The sequence below is a fragment of the Balearica regulorum genome, chromosome 28 (genome assembly GCF_011004875.1).
Source record: "Balearica regulorum gibbericeps isolate bBalReg1 chromosome 28, bBalReg1.pri, whole genome shotgun sequence".
Lineage (NCBI taxonomy): Eukaryota > Metazoa > Chordata > Aves > Gruiformes > Gruidae > Balearica > Balearica regulorum.
The window spans coordinates 697462-715029 of NC_046211.1; the positions used below are offsets into that span (position 1 = coordinate 697462).

The window sequence follows — 17568 nt, forward strand, 5'->3', positions numbered from 1 at the left end:
GGAGGGCGGGGGCCTCGCGGGGCAGCGCCGGACCCGTCGTGGAAGAAGAGCCGAGAGCCAAAAGTGGAAGAAAAAGGGAAATTTAATCCTCAGAGCACACGGGTGACAGTCCCGGGCTGGCAGCGCATCCGGACCCGCCATCAGGGGCCCCCCGCAGCCCCCCAAGGGAGGAAGAATGGCAAGAACTCATTAACCCCCCCCCAGCGCCTTCGTTAAGGGGGTGCGAGTGCTGCCCCGGCCCCCCCCTGCCCACGGGGGTCCCCAAAACCCCACCCTGGGCACCAAACCCCAGCGGGGCCGTCGGCGCGGTGGGAGCCCGTCGGGGGGGCACGTGGCGACGAGGACCCAGCTCCAGCAGCGAGCCGAGCCCTAACGAAGGCGGCCGAGCCCTAACGAAGGCGGCCGCGCACCCCGCCCCGTGCCCAGGCACCCTGCCAGGTGGACCCCACCTCCTCGCGCAGCCCCCCCCCCAAAGCCGCCGGGTGGCCGCTCTCATTTCGGGGAGCCGGGGGGCTGCCCGGCGGCGATGCGGCTGACCCGCTCCAGGACATCCTGGGGGCAGAGGGGGGGCACGGCCTGCGCCAGCGGACATTCCTCCACCAGGCTGTTCATCGGGGTGGGCGGCGGGACCACCTCCTCCTCCGACCCCCCGGCAGCGCCCGGCCCCCCCAGGGCTGCCCGCAGGACGGGCAGGACCTTCTTCCGCGATGCCAAAGCGTTGCCCTGGGCGTAGGCGCTCAGGCAGGACCAGGGGCTCGGCAGGGGCTGGAGGTGCAGGGACGGCGCCGTCACCTCCTCCAGCGCCCGGCACACCTGCAAGGGACCCCCCCCAGCACCCCCAAAATCGGGGTGGGGGGGTGGGTTTCAGGGCGCTGCAGCTGAGAACCACCCCAGCCCCCCCCCCCCATCCGTGCCGAGGGTTCGGGGGGTGCGGGGGGGCCCAGCCCCGCCACTCACCGCGCTCCGGAGGGTCTCTCGCTGGCTGTAGACCGCGAGCTGCCGGGAAGGTTCGTTCTGCTCGTTAAAAGAGATCGTCATGGCCACCAGCCCCGCGTAGCCCCGAGCTTTGCAGAAAGCATCCAGGTCCTGCAGCAAGCCGGGCCGGCGCAGGAAGGTCTGGAGGGGGAAAGACGCCGGCGTCACCGTGCTGTCCCCACCGTGCCACCCCCTGCCTCAGTTTCCCCCCCGCTGAGCCTCACCTCCAGGTCCACGTAGATGGTGCTGACGGCGAGGACCAGCTCATCACCAGAGAGGACTTTGAGGTCCTTCCGCAGCATCTGCTCCGTCGTCAGCCCTGGGAGGCGAGAGGGGCCGAGCGTGAGCCCCGGGGACTCGTCCTCGTCCCCGAGGAGAGGAGGGGTCCGTCCCAGCGAGACCCCGGACACCACCGCCGGACCTGAGACGTCGAACTTGGCCGCTTGCAGGGCTCGGAAGATGGCGTCGCGGGCCGGCAGCTCGGGGAACCTCGCCTCGAGCAGGGAGACACACGCCACGTCCCTGGGCGTCACCTTGCCGGCCGCCGGGCTCAGGTTGACGCAGTCCAGGACGATGGTGCCTGGAGGGGGACACGGACACACACACACGACACGACGACACAACCGGGGGCCATCAGTCGTCACTGTCCCCCTCGGACGGGGCTCGGTGAAGGCTGCCCGTCCTCACCGTGCAGCAGCGTGGCCGTGAGTCTGTCCAGCACGCCTGGGGGCCCTTGGGCAATCCGCTCCGTCACCAGCGTGGCGCAGGAACCCACCGGCTCCGCTGTCACCCGGCAGCCGGGGGCTCGGTCCCCTTCCAACGGCCGGTGGTCGAGGACCTCCACCACGGCCTCTTCCAGGGCTGCGTCGGCGCTGGTGGGCGAGACGGGGAGGGTGAGACCCCCGGCACGGCCCTGGGGCGCGGCCACGACACGTCACCCCCTTTAATTCCTCTCCTCCTGCCCTAAAAACACCCCAGAAAGGGAAAGATTTCACCCCCCGGCGCCAAAATCAAGCGAGGAAAAAGTGAGACTTCGCGTGGGTGGTCGTCCCCGCGTCGCGTGTCGGTGTGTCCGTGTGTCCCCCCCCCAGCCCCGGCTCACCCGGGCAGGACGTGGTGATCGACCAGCGTCAGGGAGAGCAGCCCGGCGCGGTGCAGCCCCCCCAGGTCGATCTCATCCCGGAAGACGAGGGAGGCGGCGGGGATGCCCTGCTCCCGCAGCAGGAACGTCGTCTCCGTCCGGAGGGCGAAGTCGGAGCGAGGGATGTTCAGCACCGGGATGAAGGCGGCTGTGGGAGCCGGGGTGGTCTGCGGCGGGGCGTGGGGGGGGGGGTGACACCCGGTGAGGCGTGTGTGTCCCCCCCCACTCCGAGCCACCGTTCGTCCCCCCGAGCCAGCGAGCGAGTCTCACCTTCGCCAGGAAATAAGCCAGGGCCAGGGCCGAGACGGCGGAGTCCAGGTCGCAGGCCTCGTTGCCCATCACCACGTGGATCTCCCGGTGACGCCGGACATGGTCCTGCCGGGGCGGGAGGCGTCAGGTGTGGCAGTGACACGGCCCCGTCCTCTGCAGCCCCCCGCCCCGGGCCAGCCCCTTCCCCTTCGCCGCCGGCGTCCCCGGAGCCGCTCCTCACGGACGTCACCCATCTCCCAGCCGCTACCGGACGGGGTCCTGGCATTCCCGAAGCGCCGACCGACCCGGCACCCTTGGGACGAGGCCCGGGGTCCGTTTCTGGCACGAGAACCTCACGGTTTTGGGACGTGGAAAGGGAAAACCCAGCTCGGCCACGAGCGACCGTGCCGGCGGGGACGGGGACCTTCCCGCCCGGGGGACGCCGCCGCAGCCCTGGGAGCCTTTTTAACTCCAGATCAAAGCGGTTTTTCCAGAGAGGGTGGGAGGCAGCGAGCCCGCGGAGGCAGTTTGGGGCTGGCTGCCCCCCCCCAAAAAAACCCCCCACATTTCACCCCTTTTTTTCTTGCCCGCAGCAGCAACAAAAAGAATGTCACCCACGTCACCCCAGCGATCCCCCGTCCCCGGGTGCTGGCGCCCGTCCTGTCTCACTCGAGGCAGCCGCCCTGGCTCCGGGCCCTTTTTCGGTGACAATTATTTCACGCCATAACCCAGATTCGCTCCTTTATTCGGTGTAAGCCGAGGACGTAAACAACCGGGAGCCGCCTGCGGCACTGACCCCCGGCAGGTCGGGGGACCCGCGCGCTGCGAGACCGGGGCCGGGGCTGCAGGGGTGGGGTGGGGGGTGCTGGGGAGCCCCCGGCCGTGGATACGGTTTGGGGTGTCCCCAGTGCGGTGGTGCCGCCCCGGTCCCCTCTCTCCAGGGGAGATGGGTGCACCCCACTCGGGGGTCTTGATCCTCTGTGCACCCTGCTCCCCCCCCTGCACCCCGCTTTCCTGGGCACCCAGTCCTGCTGCACCCTGCTTCCCGCTGCACCCCAAGCTCCCTGCGTGCCAAGCCCCCTGCACCCCAGTTCCCTGGGCACCCAGTCCCTGGACACCCTGCTCCCTCCTTGCACCCCAATCTCCTGAGCACCCACCTCCCCCTGCACCCCAGTTCCCTGAGCACCCATCTCCCCCCGCACCCCCCTCCTCTGGGCACCCCAGTCCCTGGGCACCTTGCTCCCCCCTCGCACCCCAATCCCCCTCGCACCCATCTCCCCCCACAACCCAGTTCCCTGAGCACCCAGTCCCCACGCACCCCAAGTCCTCTGCGCCCCAAGCCCCACGGCACCCATTCCCCACGCACCCCACTCCCCCCCCCTGCACCCACGGGCACCCGATCCCCGCGCACCCCACTCCCCTGAACACCCATTTCCCCCCACAACCCAGTTCCCTGAGCACCCACTCCCCACGCACCCTGTCCAGCTGCACCCCAAACCCCAGGGCACCCCACTCCCCCCCCTCAACCCCCCCCCCCCCCCGAGCCCCGCTACCTGCAAAGCCGCCCTGTTCCCCTCCACGAACCGTTCCATAGCGGCGCCGATCCGCGCCCCAACCCTCCCGACCCCGCCCAGTATAGCCCAGTACAGCCCAGTACGGACCCAGTTCGCCACCCCCCCCCCGCTGTCAACCCTTTTTTGGGGGGCGTGGCCTCCCGCGCGCGTTGCCGGGAAGGGGGCGGGGCAGCGGCGGGGGGCGTGGCCCCCCGCCGCTGCCCCGCCCCCTTCCCGGCAACGCGCGCGGGAGGGGCTGTGGGGGGGGCGACCCCCCCCTCCCCTCAAGCACCCCCCCCCCTCTTTTTTTATCACCCCCCGGAGTGGCGTTGCCCCATCGCGGCCAGTAAGCCCTGACTGGTGACTAGTTACCGGTGACCAGTAACCCCTGGCCCGGCTGAGCCACCGCGGCTCGTTACCGTCGTGCGAGCCGTAGGCCCGTCAGCGGGTGAAGGGGTCACCCATCGCCCCCCAAACACACACAGCTCCCCCCCCCGCTCCCGCCCAAATGCCAAGGCCTCAAAAATGAGGAAAAAAGTGGGAAATTGGTGATTTGTGGTGTCACCGATGGGTAGCCAGATCGGTAGCCAGACCGGTAGCCAGGCCGGTAGCCAGGCCTCGCCCGGGGAAGCCGGCGGCTCGCCCCGACGCCTCAGTGCGCCGGAGGGAACCGGTGACGGTGTGGGGTGTTGGCGGTGCAGGCAGCTGCCTGCTCTCCCCACCCCTCCTGCCCGTCCTCTTCCTCCTCCTCCTCCTCCTCCTCACCCGGCTGTAAATCCGCCTTCCCGGCAGAGAGCCGGAGCGTGAGGCTCGGCGGCGGAGAGCAGGCCTCTGCGCGGTGGGGAGAGGGGAAACAGGGGGGAAGAAAGGGGGGGAAAAATAAAAAAAAAAAGAAAGGAAAAGGGAGAGGGAAAGAAGAAGGGGAAAGGGAGGAATACGGAAGGGAAAAGGAAGGGGGAAAGGGGATTAAAGAGGGGGAAAGGAAGGGGAAGAGAGGGAAAAACGAGGGATAAAGAAGGAAAAAAGGGAGGGAAAAGGAGGGGAAAAGAAGGGAAAGGAATAAGGGAAAAAGGAATAAGGAAAATAGGAGGAAAAAGGAAGGAAAAAAGAGGAATAAAGAAGGGGAAAGGAAGAGAAAAAGAGGAAAAAAGAAGGAAAAAACAAAGAGTAAAGAAGGAAAAAGAAGTGAAAAGCAGGAAAAAGGAGGAAAAGCAGGGGAGCGGGGGAGCGACGGCACGAAGCGGCTGCGAAGTAAGAGCGGGGCTGGGGGCACCGGGGGCTCCCGGGTGGCGGGGGGGCACTGGGGGGGTTGGGGGGTGACCCCCCCCTGTCCTGGCGGTGCCGCGGGTCGAGGGTGACGCCGGGGTTGTGGGAGCGACGGCGGCGTTTGGGGTTGGTTTGGGGCGTTTTGGGGGCAGCGGAGGTGGGTGGGTTGGGGGGGTCCTGTTACCAGCCCCGCTGCCGGTTGGGGAAACTGAGGCAGGGCGGCCCCTGAGCCCTCGCTGGCCCCGGCCCACCCCAACGCCCGCCGGCCAGGGCTGGGCCCGCTGCCCCCAGCCGGTTTTTCCGGCTCCCAGCGCCTCGCCGGACGCCGACCCGGCTTCTGCTGCGGCCGGTGTGGCGGCAGCGGCTGCCGTGGGTCTGGCTCGGCACCGGGCAGCAGGTGGGGTGGCGGCACCCGCTGCTCCGCAGCCACACCACCGGCATCTGGGTATTCCTTTTCCTAAAAAATTAAGATTATTTTGTTTTATTTTATTTTATTTTATTTTATTTTATTTTATTTTATTTTATTTTATTTTTATTATTTTATTTCATTTTATTTTATATTTTATTTTACTTCATTTCATTTCATTTATAAAGAACATATATGTAGGTATTTATTTAGTGAGTTCATAGAATCATAGAACGGTTTGGGTTGGAAGGGGCCTTAAAGATCTAGTTCCAACCCCCCTGCTGCGGGCAGGGACACCAAGACTATTTACTTAAGAGTATTTATTTATCCATCTACTTATCTATCAAAAATATTTGTTTAACGTTTGTTTAGTTAATAACACTACTCATTTATTTACTTACCTATATATCTATTTATCTACCAAGAATACTTGTTTATTTATTTCCATGCTATTTATATAGGTTATTTATTTATTTATCCATGATTTATTAAGAATATCAATTCATCTATCTACTTACCTACCTATCAAGAATATTTGTTTAGTTATTAATAATACTATTTATCTTTATAGCTATTTATTTCTTGCAAATATTTAATTACTTACTTTATTTACCTCCCCCCAAAAAAACCCTTTTTCACCCCAATTTCCACCCTCCCTGGGCATTTCCATCACCGTTGTCACCTGCATCCCTCTCCGAGCATCCCTTGGGAATACGGGGGGGGGCTTTGAGAGGGTCCGCTCCGCGCTTACGGAGCGCAGCCTGCGCGGGCGGGAGGGGGATTAGGGGCTCAGGAGAGCTCCCGGCGAGGCGGCGTGGGTGGCCGTGCCGCGGTGGGGACCGCGGAGGGACAGGGCAGAACCTAGTCGAAGCGGAGCAGCCGCACTCCTGCCTCTGCGGGGGGTTTAAAAGCCAAATTTTCCAAATCTCGTGAATTTCCAATTCTCTTGACTATTTAAAAGCCAAAATTTCCAAATCTCTCCGCAGGAGCACCTTTGCTGGGCTGAGTTTGCAGGAAAACCTTAGCGGAAGCGCAGGACTCCGACCTGTCCTCCCAGCTGCTTTGGCTCCATCGAACCCCTCAATTCCTCCCAGGTTGGTTTGGGGTCTTTTTCCCTCTTTCCGTCCAAACAAGAGGCAGATAAAATCCGCACGTGTCCGTGGCATTTGTTTTTTTTAACAAGGATTTAGAAGCGTGAGCAGTCAATGTTTTATTTTTCGTTATTTAAATGAATGGAAAGGGGTGGGGGAGAAAAAAATCTCAGCTAAACGAGCCATACCCAGTAAACAAATCGGACTAATATATATATTTTTTTTTCTTGAAATACCCAAGTTTTACCGTCTAAGGGAGAGGTTTGGGATGCGGCCGTTCCTGGACGGATCCGGAGTGTTCCCAGGGGTCTGATCCGGACCCGCTCGATGCAGGACGCCACGGTGAGGGTCCCGCTGCTGCCTGCTCCCATGGAGCAGCCGCCCGAGCGGGAAGGGACGATCCCGTCCCCTTCCAGCAGCCAAGGGCCGCGCCAGGTCCCGGAGAAAGACGTCGGTGGGGAAGAAATACCGGCTGGCAGCCGGGAGAGCCCAGCACCGGACACGCAAGCCGCCGTGCCGTGCGGCGGGGAGGCGGACGTGCCTTCCAGCCCCGGCGTGGGGCAGCCGGGCTGCGCCCCATGTCTCCCCACTGATGAGCGTCCAAGGGAAGATGCTCGGGAGAAGCAGCCTGTGGAGGGTGGGGGGTCCCTGCCGGGTGCCCCCGTGCTGGGTGCCGGGGTGGTGGGGTTACCGGCTGAGCCCCCCCAAGCCCGGAGCCCCAGTCAGGAAGCGGAGGCGGATTTTTATTGTGTGAAGTGGATCACCTGGAAAGGCGAGCGGACGCCCATCATCACACAGAGCGAGAACGGGCCCTGCCCGCTCCTGGCCATCATGAACATCCTCCTCTTGCAGTGGAAGGCAAGCGGGGTGCAGTGGGGAGGAGTTTGGGGGGGCCGGCAGGGGGGAATCAGGCCCGTCTCCCCCTGGATCACGAGGGGAAGGGGCCGGGGAATGGTCCTCAGCCTCTCGGTGCTTCCAGGTGAAGCTGCCCCCGCAGAAGGAGGTGATCACGGCCGAGGAGCTGATGGCTCATTTGGGTGAGCCCCCCCTGACCCCCGGGACCCCGGCAGCCCTGCCCTGCTGCCGGCACGGCGGTGTGCCGCGGTTAACCGGCTCGCCGGGGGCTGACCGCGCTGCTTTGCAGGGGATTGCATCTTGTCCACCCAACCCCAGGAGCCGTCGGAGGGGCTGCAGCTCAACTTCCAGCAGGTGAGGAGCGAGGCCGCGTGTCACCCAGCCCGAAAATTGGCTCGCCCTGTCTTGGGGAGCACCGGTGGCCTTGGGCTGCAAGACTTGGGGTGCCTGTCCTGCTCCCTGAGCAAGTCCCCCTTGCTTCTCCCCCCCCCCAGAACATCAACGACACCATGACGGTCCTCCCCAAGCTCTCGACGGGGCTGGACGTCAACGTGCGGTTCACGGGTGTCTCGGACTTTGAGTACACGCCCGAGTGCATCGTCTTCGACCTCCTCAACGTCCCGCTCTACCACGGCTGGCTGGTGGACCCCCAGGTGAGCCGGCCCCACGGCCATCCTCCCGCCTGGCCGGCGGCTCGCCTGCGTCCAGGGACGCAAGGGAATGATCCCAGGGCTGGTGAGACCCTGGCACAGGTTGCCCAGAGAAGTTGTGGATGCTCCATCATTGAAAGTGCTCAAGGTCGGGTCGGACGGGGCTTTGAACTTGGTCTAGCTGTCCCTGCCCACGGCAGGAGGTTGGACTGGTGACTTGGGGTGACTTTGAAGGTCCCTTCCGACCCAAACCCTTCCGTGATGGGTACTTCCCCGCAGCGGAAGCCACCAGCTCAGCTTCTCGGACGTCCCGGTGATGGAGCGGTGGGAGGGCAGGTCCCCACGGAGCCGGTGCTCACCCCCCGCGGCCCTTCCCCTCCCCGCAGAGCCCCGAGGTGGTGCGAGCCGTGGGCAAGCTCAGCTACAACCAGCTGGTGGAGAAGATCATCACCTGCAAACAGGCCAGCGACTCCAGCCTGGTGAGCGAAGGTAACGGCCCCCCGCCGCCCAGCCGCCCGCTGCCCGGGGTCCCTGGGGGGGATCTCGACGCTCCCACCCCGTTCCCCACCCAGGGCTGGTGGCGGAGCAGTTCCTGGAGTCCACGGCCTCCCAGCTGACCTACCACGGGCTCTGCGAGCTCACGGCCGCCGTCAGGGAGGGCGAGCTCAGCGTCTTCTTCCGCAACAACCACTTCAGCACCATGATAAAGCACAAGGTGCGGCTCCGGCCCCCGTCTCGGCTTCCTTCCAGCCGGCAGATGCCCCCCCCCATCACTGTCCCCTGTCCCCAGGGCCACCTGTACCTGCTGGTGACGGACCAGGGCTTCCTGCAGGAGGAGAGGGTGGTCTGGGAGAGCCTCCACAACGTGGACGGGGACAGCTGCTTCTGCGACACCGATTTTCATCTCAGCCACGCTCCGGGCAAGGAGGGCGCTACCGCAGCCCCCCCGGACCACCGACTCCAGCAGAGACAAGTGGACCAGGTAGGGGACAACTCGGGGGACACCCGAGTCCCGTCCCAGCTCCGGGGGATGCTGCAGGGTTTGGGCCCGCTGTGCTGAGCCCCCCCCGCCCCGTCTCCTTCTGCCCCCCCCCCAGGATTACATGATCGCCCTGTCGCTGCAGCAGCAGCAGGGACAGGACCCCTCCGCACTCAGTGACCTGGAACTCGCTCGCCAGCTGCAGCAGGAGGAGTATCAGCAGCAGCAGCGGCAGCAGCGGCAGCAGCAGCAGGTCGCAGTGCAGGTAACCCGGGTGCACCCTGCTGGGACCGCAGCGCGGGGTGTGGGTGCTCCTCACCCTCTCACCGGTGCCAGGGGGGTGGCGGTGTCCCCCGGGGATGATGGGGGGGTCCCCGTGGGTCCTCCCGCTCCCCAGCCCCCTTCTTGTGCCCGCAGGGCCGCGCGCAGCCGGGCGGCTGGCCGGCCGGAGAGCGGAGGCAGCGGCAGAAGCTGGACTTGGACTGCACCCTGCTATAGTGCCCTGGGGGGGGGGCACCCGGGGGGGGCCCTGCCCCATCCCCGCCATGGCCCCCCCGGCATCTGGCCAGGCCGGGGCGTGTGGCGGGGTCCCCGCGCATGGAGCCCCCCCCAACTCCCCACTCAGGGGTCCCTGGGGACAGGAGGGGGACACGCACACGCACGAGGGGGTGTCCTTCCTCACCCAGCGCCGGGACCACCCGCATCTTTCCAGTGGCCTTAACACGGGGGGGTCCCACCCGGGGGGGTCCCACCCCTCGGTCCCTGCTCCGAGACGCGGGGGGACACGCGTCTGAGGGGGGACACACACGCACCCCCGTGTCCCACACGCGGCCTTAGCCCTTGGCAAATAAAGGACTTGTCCCCACGCACGGGGGTCCGGCCGTCTGACACCAGTGGGGGCATCCACGCCCCACGGACACGTGGGTTTGGGGGGGTTTGGGGGGGGGACTGAGGGGGAGTGGGGTGACAGGACCCTCTGCACCCACGGACACAGGGGTTCGGGGGGGGTTGGGGTGACGGGACCCTCCGCACCCCACGGACACGGGGGTTCGGGGGGCCCGTGGGGTGCAGTGTCGCGGCGCGGCCGGCAGGGGGCTCCCCGCCCCCCCGAGTGGGGGGTGCAGGGGCGAGGGGGGGTCTGTAGGGTGCGTGTGGAGCGGGGGGTGAGGGGGGTCTGTAGGGGGGTCTGTAGGGTACGTGTGGAGCGGGGGGTGCAGGGGTGCAGGGGTCTGTAGGGTGCGTGTGGAGCGGGGGGTGCAGGGGTGAGGGGGGTCTGTAGGGGTACGTGTGGAGCGGGGGGTGCAGGGGTGAGGGGGGTCTGTAGGGTGCGTGTGGAGCGGGGGGTGCAGGGGTGAGGGGGGGTCTGTAGGGTACGTGTGGAGCGGGGGGTGCAGGGGCAGCATAGGGGTGTCTGGAGGGGCCACGCAAAGGGGGTGCGGGGGGCAGGGGTGCACATCGGGGTGCCTGCGGGCTGCACAGGGCTGAGCAGGGGGGCTGCGGGGCTGGGCGCAGGGGGTGCCTGGCTGTACGGGGAGGAGCAAAGGGCGAGCACGGGGGTGGCTCTAGGGGGGGCACAGGGGATGTACCGGGGACGCACCGAGGGTGCCCCAGGTCCGCCCGCCGCTCCCCGTGCCGGCGATGGATTGCTCAGGCCTGGCGCCCCGCCCCGCCCCTCGGCGGGCCCCGCTCCCCTCCGGGCCCTCGGCGTTGGCGGTGACGTCACTCCGCCCGCTGCCTGGCGCGGGGCGCGCGGGGGGGGGGGGGGGGCGAGCGGCAGCGCGAGGCGGCGGCTCCGGGTGGCGGCAGCGCGTGAGTGGGGGGGGGGGGGGGGGGGGGACGGGGACACACGGACACGGACACGGACACGGGGCCTGCGGGGCCTCCGGGCAGCGCCGGGCCCCGCTCCGGGCCGGGCCGGCAGGGCAGGGGCGGCGGCTCGGGCCGGGCCGCGGGGGCGGGGGGGGCCGCGGGCTCGTTCCCGGTTCGTCTGTCCCGTCCCTGTCCCTGTCCCGTGTCCCCCCCCCAGATTCTCCGGGGCTCCCGGTTGTGGCGGGCCCGGTGGGGGGGGCGGGCGGGGCAGGGCCCTGCGGCGGAGCGGGCGGGGGGTGGTGTCCGAGCCGGAGCCCGGCGGGGCCCCCCCGGTGCTTCCCGGCCGCCGCCCGCGGGCGGCCCCGTGCCTCGCTCCCCCCCCCCCGGGCCCCGCGGGGCTCCTCCTACCGGGCGCTGCGGGCCGGGGCCGGGGGGGGGGCGGCGGTGGTGCCCCGGCACGCTGCGAGGCCCCGGGCCCGGTCTCCGTCCCCGCCGGGGCTGGGGTGCGGCTCCCCGGGGCCGGCTCCTTCCTCCCCCCGGGCCTCTCCAGCCGGCGGCGAGCCGGTACCCGCGGGGGGGGGACGGGACACCCACCGCCAGGAGCCCCCGGTGCAGGGCCCCGCCCGGGATCCGGTGCCCAGCGGTGCTCCCGGCCCCGTTTTTCCCTCTGTAACCCAAAACTTTCAGGATTTTCTCACTTTCCAGCAGGATCGCTCCCAAAATCACCTCGGGGCGGGGGGGGGGCCCAGCCGACGGTCCCAGTCCCGTGTCCCCCCCCCCCCAGCCCGGTGGCACCCGGTTCCGGCTCCTCTCCCTCCCCGGGACATCGCCTGGGCCCCGGCGTCCCCGTTTCCCCGGGGAGAAGATGCCGCCAGCCCTGACCGGGGCCTCACCCCGAGTCCTCCCACGCTCCAGCTGCCTGCCCTGCCCGTCCTGCCTGCCCTGCCCGTTACCTGCCCGCGTCCCGTTTGCGGCACGGCCGTCCCGTCCCGGTTAAAACGGGAACGTGGTTCTCCCCGGCTCGTCCCTCCCTACAGCCCTGCTCCGCCGTGGGGCTTTGCCTCCCGGGGCACGGGGACCCCCCCGACCCCCCGCCCGGCCCCACAGAGCCCGGGCTGGGCTCCCCGGGGGGGGGGAACCGGTTCGTGTCCGACGCCGGCGTGGAAGGGAAGAGCCGGGATGCGCCGAGGGGGGCGGCTTCCCCACGCTGCGGCAGCGACGGTGACAGTCCTGGGCCTCCTCTCCCTCCCCGTGCCCGTCGGGAGCCGCCAGGCACCTTTTTAAGGCACAAAGGTGTTCATTGTGCCACCGGCAAATCCCTAATCCTGCGCTGTGCGGCCGCCTGCGTCCGGCTGCCCGGCTGAGGGGTGGCGGTGGGCTCCGTGCCTCAGTTTCCCCCCCCACCGGTGTTGGGCGACGTGCCCGGGATCAACCCCGGGGTGCGGACGGAGCGCTGGGGAGAGAAACCATGGCAGGGGGCTTTCGCCCTCCTCTTCGTCCCGCCGCCATCCCGGGATTGCGCCCGGCCAACGCCACGGCGCGCGATGCCATCGGGGAACCGGGGCGGGGAAATCCCGCAGACCGGGAACACGGTTCCTCCCTCCGGCCGGTGCCAAGGATCCGTCCCGCCGGTCGGAAGCGAGAGCCGACCTCGGTTAATCATCACCCGCTGACCTCTCTGCCGCAGGGAGCAAAGTCCCTCTGTGCCATGCGGCGCGAGGGGAATTTCGCCGCCCCGCGGACCCTCCCCGGTGCACGGCTTGGCCGGGGGCTCGCCGGCAGGCGAGGTGGGGCTTGGGGTGCCGGATCCAGCCGGGGCGTTGCAGACCGCGCCGCTGGCACCGGCCGGAGGGAGACGTGACCGGTTGCGAGCAGGGAGCGGGGTCTGGCCAGCCGCCTCCGTGCAGGGGCCCCCCTCACCCCCCCTCTCCCTCTCTTCCTCCCCCCAGCATGTTTCAGACCTTGTACGACTATTTTTGGTGGGAACGGCTCTGGCTCCCGGCGAACCTCACCTGGGCCGACCTGGAGGACCGGGATGGGCGAGTCTACGCCAAAGCCTCCGACCTCTACATCACCCTCCCCTTGGCCTTCCTCTTCCTCGTCGTCCGGCACCTCTTTGAGACGTGAGTCCCTTCTCTGGGGTGGGGGGCACTCCCCGATCCAGCTCTCCCCGCACCCCGGGGGCTCTGCGCCTGGGGCTGTGATGAACCCCCGGACGTGTCACCCTGTCCTCAGCCCGGCTTGGGGTGGCCCTGGCACCCTGGGGGTCCTGCCTGTCCCCCCCACCAGACCACGTTTAGGGCCGGGGACCTGCCCCCGGCGACGCCGCACAAACCCGGCTTTGTGCATCCTCCGCCGCCCTTATCGCGGCACGGTCGGCCGCAGGCCCCGGCGTTTAAGGAGCGATTTGTTGGGCAAACAATGGCGAGCCGAGGCCGGGAACAGACGGGGCTTTGTTGGGACGGTGGGAGAAAGGGGGGGCACCCTTCAGTGGGATGGATACAGCCCTGCCGCTTGGTGGGGGGACGGTCCCCCAGCCCTGGGGTGACAGGGCGACCTGGCGGTTCCCCCCGTGGTAAAACCCGCCTTGGAGAAGCAGCACCGGGATGGGGAAACTGAGGCACCGAGTGACTGCGGGTCCCTGGGTGGCTTCGATGCGGCCGTGTCAGCCAGGTGACGCAGAAACGGGGACGGTTTATGTCCCCCTACTCCTCCCCCAGGTACGTGGCCACCCCGCTGGCCGGGCTACTGAACGTCAAGGAGAAGATCAGGTTAAAAGCCACCCCCAATGCCGTGCTGGAGAAGTTTTACGCTGCCACCACCAAACACCCCAAGCAGGTGAGGGGAGCGGGGACCCCAAAAGGGGCTCGACATGGCTGGAGCCGGGGCGGGGGGCGAGCGGCAGAGCCGGGGCCCCGCGGCGCAGCGGTGACGTCCCTGCCGTCTCCCAGGCCGACGTGGAGATGCTCTCGAAGAAGAGCGGCTGCACGGTGCGGCAGGTGGAGCGCTGGTTTCGCCGCCGCCGCAACCAAGACCGGCCCAGCCTGCTCAAGAAGTTCAGGGAGGCCAGGTGAGACCCTGCGCCCGGCGTCGCCGTCACCCTGCGGGCCACGTCCCGGCGGTGGATGGGGCTGGGGGGGCACCTGCTTGGCCGGGAGCTGCCCTGGGAGGGCGGGATGCGGGGCCGCCCTTCTCCCTCCCTCGCCCCGGTGCCCGTCTGAGGACCGTCTGCTTCCTTTTTCCAGTTGGCGATTCACGTTTTACCTTATTGCTTTCATTGCTGGCATGGCTGTCATAGTGGATGTAAGTACCGGCCCCCTCCCTGCGTGTGCCTGGCCCCGCCGGCCCCCCCCGGCCCCCTCTAACCCCTCTTTGTCTCTCTCTCCTCCCCGCATCCCGCAGAAACCCTGGTTCTACGACCTCCGGGAGGTGTGGAAGGGATACCCCATCCAGGTGAGCCCCTGGCCTGGCCGCCCTCCCGCAGCCCTTCCTGCCCCTCGCCCCCCCGGCGCTGCCTGGGCGATGGGAACCGGAGCCCCCAGGGTGCGGGAGGGGCTCTCTGGGGCTGCATGGGGTCTCTGGGGCCCGTGTGGGTTTGGCTGACGCACGGGGAAGGGGTTTGCGTGCCGGGGGGTGCAGACGGGTCCCCAGGATGCCCGTAGTCTGGCTGGTGCCCGCGGAAGGGGCTCGAACCCCCCCTGGAGCAGGTGGAGGATCCCCCCCAGCCTGTGTTTTGGCTTTCAGAGCATGCTGCCCTCCCAGTACTGGTACTACATGATCGAGCTGTCCTTCTACTGGTCCCTGCTCTTCAGCATCGCCTCCGACGTCAAGCGCAAGGTGGGGCTCTCTGGGGACGGGGGGGCAGGCGCGGGGACGGCTCGGCAGGGTTTGCTTCGTCCTCGCGGTGGGCGTTAGGGACCAGCGGGCTGGGAGGGTCGGGGGCCACGGGGGGGGTGGCGGGGCGCTGGGGGTTGGAGTGGGCTGCTGTAACCCCCCGGCTCCCCCTTTCCTGGGCGCAGGACTTCAAAGAGCAAATCATCCACCACGTCGCCACCATCATCCTCATCAGCTTCTCCTGGTTCGCCAACTACATCCGTGCAGGGACGCTCATCATGGCCCTGCACGATTCGTCGGACTATCTGCTGGAGGTACGTGTCCCCCGCGCCGCCACGGCCGCGTCCCACGTCCCCTGTCCCCTCCCCGACTCACCCCCCCCCCCCCTCCGCCCCCACAGTCTGCCAAGATGTTCAACTACGCCGGCTGGAGGAACACCTGCAACAACATCTTCATCGTCTTTGCCGCCGTCTTCATCGTCACCCGCCTGGTCATCCTGCCCTTTTGGTGAGTGCCGGTCGCTGGTGAACGGGTGGGGAAACTGAGGCACGGGGGTGGAGAGACCCCCGGGGGGGTGGGATGCCGGTCCCTGCCCGTAACAGCTCCATCCCCCGCAGGATCATGCACTGCACGGTGGTTTATCCGCTGGATCTCTACCCTGCCTTCTTCGGCTACTACTTCTTCAACTTCATGATGGTGGTGCTGCAGTCGCTGCACATCTTCTGGGCCTACCTCATCATCCGCATGGCCCAGAAGTTCATAACTGGAAAGGCAAGAGGGGGCCGGGGGGCGGCTCGGGGCAGATGGGGGGTGCGGGTCTGCCCTGGGAGCGAGGTGGGGGCACGGGGTTTGCAGGGGAGACCCCCCCAAACCATGAAGCCGGACTGTACTTGGCTTCCCGAGTGCCCTTGGTGGGGGGGGGATTGGGGCGGAGAGGAATCCACGCTGGTTGTGACAGGGGAAACTGAGGCACGGCAGGAAAACGGTACACGGACCCCCCCGACTGAGTTCCCCCTTTTCCCTCTCCGCGCCCCCCCCAGGTGGTGGAGGACGAGAGGAGCGACCGCGAAGAGACGGACAACTCGGAGGAGGAGGAGGAGGCGGCGAAGAACGGGCCCCTCTCCAACGGCCACCCCGTCCTCAACAACAACCACCGCAAAACCGACTGAGCGCCCTCGCCCCGATTCTGCGCCCACGGGGGCGGCCGGGGGGGGGCCCTGCCGGAGGTCAAACCCGTGAGATGTCAAATCCCACCGCTGCCACCCTCGCGTAGCGCCAAGGTCCCCGTCCCCTCCATCCTCGCCCCTCCCCGGTCCGGCAGAGCAAACCGGGACCCCGGAGAGCCCGAATCGGCCCCTGGCCCCCTCCGTCGCCTCCTCCGGAGAGGGGCCGCAGCTCTGGGGGTGGCGGCGGTCGCTGCTTCTCCGCCTCACGCTCACGGTCGGTGCCCTTTCTGCCTTTCACCTGCTGCCTTAATCCACCGCGGTGCCCCGGCGCAGGCAGAGCGAGGACGGCTCCCGCCGGCACCCCTCCGGGACGGCTCTTCCCCCCTCCCCGCAGCCCCTTGGCCCATGACCGGAGCTCTCGGCTCCGGCGCCCGGCCGGGCTCCAGCTCTGTGTTATTCCCCCTGTTCCCCACCAGCCCCTCGCCGGAGGGGAGCGCGTCCTGCAGCCGCCTCCTCAGATATTTTGGGGGGGGTGTGTGTGGGGGGGGGGTGGTGGCAAAAGCCCCTTCCCTGCTGCGTGTCCGGCTTCGCTGCCGGCACCGAGCGAGGGGGAGCGGTGGAAAAGTGGGCGCAGCCCTGGCAGGGAGGAGCAGGGGACGGGTTGAGGGGGTTTCGGGGGGCCGAGGGGGCTCCACGAAGGAAGCCGCAGGGTTCAGTCACTACTCGCGTCTCTCCCGGAGGAGTTTAATCCCCTCGTTTCTCTTTGTAAATGGGTTTGGAGTCTCTCCCTCTCCTGGTCCCTTCCCCAGCTGTAACAGGACAAATTTGCAACTGATTTTTTTTTTCTTTTTTTTTCTTTTTTTTTTTTTTGGTTTGTTTCTATTTATTTGGAAGACAAGGAGCCGGGCTTGGCTCTGTCTCCCACATCCACCCAGGATGCGGCGAGACTTCCCAGCGCGGAGGGGTGGGGGAAAAGGACCATTAACCAACGTCAGACCAAAACGTGTTTTGTTGGGTTTTTTTTTTTTGTTTTTGTTTTTTTTTAAAAAAGTTTAAATATATTAAAAGTTTAAAAAAAACTAATAAACTTCAGTTAAAAAAAAAAAAAAAGGGCTTGGGCATCTTCTGTGGCTGGTGTGGTGGCCCTGGCCCCTGCAGAGGTTTGGGGGGGTCGCAGGCCCCTTCAGCTTTCATTAAAGCAGTGCAGAAAGTGGGCAGATTTGGGTATTTTGATATTTTAATGTTCGGGGTTTGGTTTGTTTGGTTTTTTTCCTTCCCCCCCATCCCCGAAAGCTCTCCGTGTCTTCAATCCTACCCCAGCCCCGCTGCCAGAGGAGCAGCCGGACAGGAGCAGAGGACAAAGCTGCTATTCAGGTGGATGCTGAGGATGGAACTGGAGCTCACGGAGGCCCCAGAAAGGTGGTTTTTGTTTTTTGTTTTGAAAAAAAGTTATTTAGTGTGGAGGGAAAAAAACCCCACAACAAACCCCACAAAAACAAAAAACAAAAAAAAAAACCCAACCCAAAGCCCTTCCTTGTGTGAGTGCAGAGTTGCATGAACCTGCTCCAGCCCCCCCAGACCAGGGTTGTGCACT

At 66.5% G+C, this 17568-nt stretch overlaps 4 protein-coding genes across 12 annotated transcripts in view; 2 read left to right on the forward strand and 2 right to left on the reverse strand.

Moving 5' to 3' along the window:
* Positions 1-11108, reverse strand: part of GABPB2 (GA binding protein transcription factor subunit beta 2) — a 39195-nt gene extending 28087 nt beyond the window's left edge. Inside the window, exon 1 of one of the 2 annotated variants that reach the window (XM_075737089.1) lies at positions 11094-11108. The gene's annotated coding sequence lies outside the window, so the exon portion shown is untranslated. The remainder of the gene's footprint in view (positions 1-11093) is intronic. The other variant, XM_075737090.1, reaches the window with a different exon arrangement.
* PRUNE1 (prune exopolyphosphatase 1) lies at positions 65-4037 on the reverse strand. 3 transcript variants are annotated; one of them, XM_075737100.1, is made up of 9 exons: positions 3919-3973; positions 3035-3105; positions 2387-2491; positions 2078-2283; positions 1663-1847; positions 1397-1555; positions 1200-1294; positions 958-1116; positions 65-813 (listed from the first exon to the last, which is right to left on the reverse strand). In XM_075737100.1, the coding sequence occupies exons 3-9, from the start codon at positions 2453-2455 to the stop codon at positions 493-495; spliced, it is 1194 nt and encodes a 397-aa protein (XP_075593215.1). In that variant the 5' UTR covers positions 2456-2491; positions 3035-3105; positions 3919-3973; the 3' UTR covers positions 65-492. The 3 variants fall into 3 exon arrangements, with proteins under 3 accessions (XP_075593215.1, XP_075593214.1, XP_075593216.1); XM_075737099.1 differs by lacking the exon at positions 3035-3105 and having other exon boundaries at positions 3919-4037; XM_075737101.1 differs by lacking the exon at positions 3035-3105 and having other exon boundaries at positions 3950-4013.
* Positions 4703-10034, forward strand: MINDY1 (MINDY lysine 48 deubiquitinase 1). Of its 6 annotated transcripts, none has more exons than XM_075737082.1 (11): positions 4703-5169; positions 6577-6684; positions 6923-7539; positions 7661-7718; positions 7826-7890; positions 8031-8189; positions 8573-8675; positions 8759-8901; positions 8977-9168; positions 9284-9430; positions 9583-10034. In XM_075737082.1, exons 3-11 carry the CDS (start codon positions 7009-7011, stop codon positions 9661-9663), a joined length of 1479 nt encoding a protein of 492 aa, XP_075593197.1. In that variant the 5' UTR covers positions 4703-5169; positions 6577-6684; positions 6923-7008; the 3' UTR covers positions 9664-10034. The 6 variants fall into 6 exon arrangements, with proteins under 6 accessions (XP_075593197.1, XP_075593195.1, XP_075593200.1 ...); XM_075737080.1 differs by having other exon boundaries at positions 9284-9424; positions 9563-10034; XM_075737085.1 differs by having other exon boundaries at positions 9019-9168.
* Positions 10833-17084, forward strand: CERS2 (ceramide synthase 2). Its single transcript, XM_075737104.1, has 11 exons — positions 10833-10974; positions 12924-13097; positions 13695-13812; positions 13926-14044; positions 14220-14277; positions 14377-14427; positions 14719-14811; positions 14994-15122; positions 15209-15315; positions 15426-15579; positions 15849-17084. Exons 2-11 carry the CDS (start codon positions 12925-12927, stop codon positions 15975-15977), a joined length of 1131 nt encoding a protein of 376 aa, XP_075593219.1. The 5' UTR covers positions 10833-10974; position 12924; the 3' UTR covers positions 15978-17084.
* The last annotated feature ends 484 nt before the right edge of the window (positions 17085-17568 follow it).